The following is a 4,939-nucleotide window of genomic DNA, read 5'->3' on the forward strand; positions in this document are numbered from 1 at the left end:
TAGGTACGACGGCTAATCAAATGGTACTTACTTGCGCTTATCCGGATTGTTCAAACCGACTTCTGAGCCTGCTCGCCTGAAGTTATGGTTGATTGCTCTTCGGCTGGATATCAACACACTGTGACGAGTCGGCTGCCTCCCCCTAATTATCAGCATCACCCCGTCCCTTAATTGCCGCCCTTCGCCAGGCTCCCGACATGAGTGGGTGCGTGAGAGAGGAGGGGTGCTGAAATAGCCAGGGCTAGCGGCGTGTGATGGGGCACACCTGAACCGAATGGAGCCTTATCACCGCCGCTGTTTAAATGCCGAAGCGCGCCTCTCCTCGGGAGACCGGTCTCTTCCCTGTGCATGCACGCTGGTGTCCTCGTGGGTCCAGGAGGGGTGCGTAGAGGGACTCCCGTGCCGCCAGAGTGCCGGACCCGCAGTCCGGACGAGACCCGCACCCGTTACACGGCCGTCGGGCAAGGATGCTGGGCCGTCTAGTCCCTTCAAGCGCCGTGGGCAGAGAGAAGGACGCGTGCGGCCGCCGGACTCCGCCCCTTACCTGGACCCTTCCTTCCTTCCTTCCTTCCTGATCATTGCCCTTCCCTTCACGAACCCTGCAGCAGACGAGGACACCAGATCCCCTGTTTATTTTGGACACTTGATTCCCTTTTTCTGGACACTTTGTTTATTTTCTGTTAATAAAAGCCTCTCCGAGGCCTGACGCCACACCCACTGTGTCTGTCGTGATGCTCCTCCCGTGACAATACTTACAAAGTGTTACCCAGTCCAAACTAACAAAACACTTTAAAGACACCCAGATCAAATGAAAGAGTTCAAGCAGGTTTAGATCAGTGTTTCCCATACATTGATTTATTTGTGGCGGCCACAAATTGATTTTCCAAAAGGCTTTGACTTCGTTGAATAAACATGAGCACTGCACGTTTACTGAGAACCGTGGATTTTCACTGGTATTGGTACCGAAAACTGAAATTTTGGTACCGTGACAACACTAGTTCTCGGTACCAAAGCAAAACACAAAAACATGCTAATTAAAAAATTTGACTATACTTTAATCCAAACTGTGTACATATTTACAGCCAAGAATAACAACTAAGTTAACTAAAAAAAAATAAAAAAAGCCCAGAACTGCTTTTCTAACTGATATGACACAAACAATGTTAACCATTTGTACATTCTCTAACACACATATTTTAGATTCACAATTTATTTAAAAGCCTCTGGTGTGTAAAAATAGTAAATATCATCATGTCCTCCTGTTTTTTTTTTACCCTAATAAAAGTTATAGGAGCATTAAATAGTTAATAAAGAAACTTAATTCTAATGCTCATTATTAATGCTCATTATATTAGCCGCACTTATGCTAACGATTACCTACTCTAATAACAGTGTTCATTTCAATCTGACATTCAAATAAAAATATTGAATAATATTAGGGCTGCACGATAAATCGCATGCGATATTTAACGCGCATCTTGTCAGAAAGCCGGTTCTGTAATCAGCGGTAAATCTCCATCACGTGCGGGCTTTCACATTGAGCAGCATTAACTACACAGAGCCGTTGTTCACTGACGAGCTGCGCAAAAAATCGCGCGAATATGAACGTGGTTTTGCGCAGCTCGTCAGGATTTATACATACATACACAAGCTGAATAAATAAGCTTTCCATTAGGGATGTAACGATTCACTCAACTCACGATTCGTTTCGATTCACGGTTATTATAATTTTTTTTAACAAAATTAGATTTAAGACAAATTATAAATTAAATGTGTCCTTTTATTATTGGTTGGACAAAATGCTGCACATTTCTTTGTGAAATTGAAATATAACACTATAATAATATATTCATATAAACTCCTACCCCTAAATGAATCGCGATTTGTTTGGCATCTCAACCGATTTGAATCATCACATATTTGAATCGATTTTCAACCGGCTCGCAGTTAATCGTTACATCCCTATTTACCGCTGATTACAGAACCGGGTTTTCTGACAAGATGCGCGTTAAATATCGCATGCGATTTATCGTGCAGCCCTATATAATATTCATAACAGAAGCATTGTTTCCCACAGACTTGCACTCTATTTGTGGCGGCATATATATACAAATTCATTCTCTGCCAGCAGGAGGCGCTTGTAGAGCAGGAGAGATCGAGGTTTCCCCAGTAACGGCTGTAATCAAATAAGTGCTGCGCTCACAAACGCTGCTCAGGCATTACAGGCCAGATGAAATGAAAATGACATCCATAATTTTCTGAAGACAGTCGGTTTCCTTCAGAAATACAGTGATATAAAAACACCCGCACCGGGTTTCGACTTTGACACGTGCAGTGCTCATGTTTATTCAACGAAGTCAAAGCCTTTTGGAAAATATATTTGTGGCGGTCAGTTTTGATATTGTGGCGGGCCGCCACAAATAAATCAATGTATGGGAAACACTGATCTAAATATTAAAAATTAAAATGAAACTTACCTGCTTGAACTCTTTCATTTGATTTGGGTGTCTTTAAAGTGTTTTGTTAGTTTGGATTCGGACCGAGCGTTTTGATTGAACGAACATTTCATGGTCCTACGCCTTCCACAGAATATATAAATACAGATAAATACATTTAGACCACTTAACTTAATGATTGCTATCAGGATGTGAAGAGACTTTCAACCAGCATAACAAAAAATGTTTCTGAAGACAATCACCTATTGCACCTTTAAGACGCTGAAAAAGTGGGTGGGCACTAATGCACTCTATGGGTAATGTAGATGTTCACCTAAGCAATGTGCAACGCGTTATGGTTAGTGCAATAAGTTCCACAAGAGATATCACATATCAAATAGCACATAATCAACTTTGAGGGTTCACACGACATGCCATTATTGTCAAGGCCTTTGATGTGATGTGTGATAATTATATGTCATTCTTTGTCTTCTCAGAGTGTATGGATGCATGGCGTTTTTTGATGTGCATGTGTGGTGTGTGTTATTGGCTGTGTGTTTGAAGTGTATGATGTGTTATGGTGTGTTTATAGTAATGTTATAGGTTGTGAAAGTGTTTAATATGTGTGGATATCATTTGTAAGTATGTGATGAGTATGTATATAATTATGTGTTTAATGTGTGCGCGTGTATGTGTGATGCTGATGCTGTGTTGTCATCACTATTAAGTGGTCTGCTATGTTTGTTTGGGATGTGTGTATCCGATATATATGATTTGTTGTGACTTTCTCAGGCAAGTGTGTGTGTGTGTGTGTGTGTGTGTTGTTGTTGTTGTTGTTGTTGTTACTCACTCAGGCGGGTATAGTCGCAGCTCCTCAATGTCCCCCAGGAAGCCAAACAGAGTTATCATCTGATCACTGCTCACCGCCGACGACAGGTTAGTGATTTGAATCACATTCGTCCCGGGCATCCCGCTCATTTCCAGACGGAGATTCAATACTCTGAAATACAATGATGCACCAGAGTGGTCAGCTATCGGCTAAGGTTGTAGGCACTGACCTGCAGGAAAACTGGTTAGCAGGGAGCGCTGCAGACAGCAGTCAGAGGATGAGCGCTACTTACACAACAGCGCTGCCCGCTGGCCTGGAGGTTTACACTACATACTTGAACTCATCCAGTTAACATGCTCAGGTGTTTTAGAGACGGGACAAAAAACCAACAACCCCGGTCTCTTAAAGACACAATATGTACGATATTTTTAAAATATCCAAAAACCACTAGAACAGTGTCATATATTTTGCTGACTTGTGTACTTTATCCCAACTGTTTCGAAGAATGTTTAAATCCAGAGAAATAAGCAATTTTAACTAGTGACAGGGACCGTGTCTATAGTGTCATTGTGTCAATGACTCATAACCCCTCGATTTCCGGGGTTTTTGTTTTTTGTAGAAAACATATGGAAACACCAAAGACGCACGCTTTAAAGAACTTTCAACTAGTATGATAAAACAGCGCTGCTTTTTCCCCCCACATACGCACGACCGGAAGGAGCGGAAGCAGTCGACTGTGGCATAATAAAAGCTCCGCTGCTTTCGAGCCGTGTGTCACGCTCGTTCAGCGCCTCGTTTCACTTAGACGGTTTTCAGCCTCACCCTGCTTCATTCTAATATGTTAATAAATCATTAGCTCATCCGTGAACATGATTTCCGCTCGAGTCCCGTCGGATTGCATCGGCTGTGGGGATGAAGACGACAACTCCCATGATTCCACACTCAGTCACGGGCTGTGTCCGAAATCGCCCCCTATACCCTCATTCACTATTCCCTACATTAGGTCACTAATTCAGTTCACTAGAAGGAGTGAATGAAAACGAGTAGTGAATTCGGACACTGAGTGCACCGGAAGGAATGCCGCTTTTGCATAGTTTGTGCTTGCTGTTTATTAATCATTTGAAACCGGTGTGCACCGTTTTGCTACGGTTTCCGGTTTGAACTACATGTTTCCTGGAAACGGTGTGCAACGGGGTTTGAGATGCGTTTTCTCTTGTTTGGTGGGTGTGTCAAACATATGTCAGCCCAATCAGCAGCAACGTGTATGTAAACCACTCGGTATTAAAGCGACAGCTCGCACAATGTAATTAACATCCAAATAAATTCACAAGCGCAAGAATATTTGCACATGTTTATTTACATTAAAGGCAAAATAACTGAAATAATAAGGGCACAAGTATAGATCTGGAACTTCTTTAAGTCTGTCTAAATATAATTTAGTAATTGCAATGTCTTCTGGTCCATATCCTTTCCTTAGGAAGGTGTGCTAGACACTGATTAATGTAACATAAAAATACTATACATATTTATATATTTTGCTATTGTATTATGGAGTGACACTTTCATAAACTTTTCTATACCCCTCTGATTATATAATGGTAAATATTACAATATCATAGCACAACAACAGTGATCAGCAATAATGATAAGCCTAATACTCACAATAAAAATAATA

The 4,939-nt window shown here is 41.6% G+C and overlaps 1 protein-coding gene across 2 annotated transcripts in view; it reads right to left on the reverse strand.

Moving 5' to 3' along the window:
- The window catches only part of LOC107728210 (splicing regulatory glutamine/lysine-rich protein 1-like), a 34,168-nt gene extending 30,622 nt beyond the window's left edge, over positions 1 to 3,546 (reverse strand). For both annotated transcript variants that reach the window (XM_016538306.1, XM_016538305.1), the window contains exon 1: positions 3,286 to 3,546. In XM_016538306.1, coding sequence (XP_016393792.1) covers positions 3,286 to 3,413 — 128 coding nt within the window. In that variant the 5' untranslated portion in view covers positions 3,414 to 3,546. The remainder of the gene's footprint in view (positions 1 to 3,285) is intronic.
- Positions 3,547 to 4,939: the final 1,393 nt, after the last annotated feature.

The sequence above is a fragment of the Sinocyclocheilus rhinocerous genome, unplaced genomic scaffold, assembly GCF_001515625.1.
Source record: "Sinocyclocheilus rhinocerous isolate Xijiao unplaced genomic scaffold, SAMN03320098_v1.1 scaffold847, whole genome shotgun sequence".
NCBI lineage: Eukaryota > Metazoa > Chordata > Actinopteri > Cypriniformes > Cyprinidae > Sinocyclocheilus > Sinocyclocheilus rhinocerous.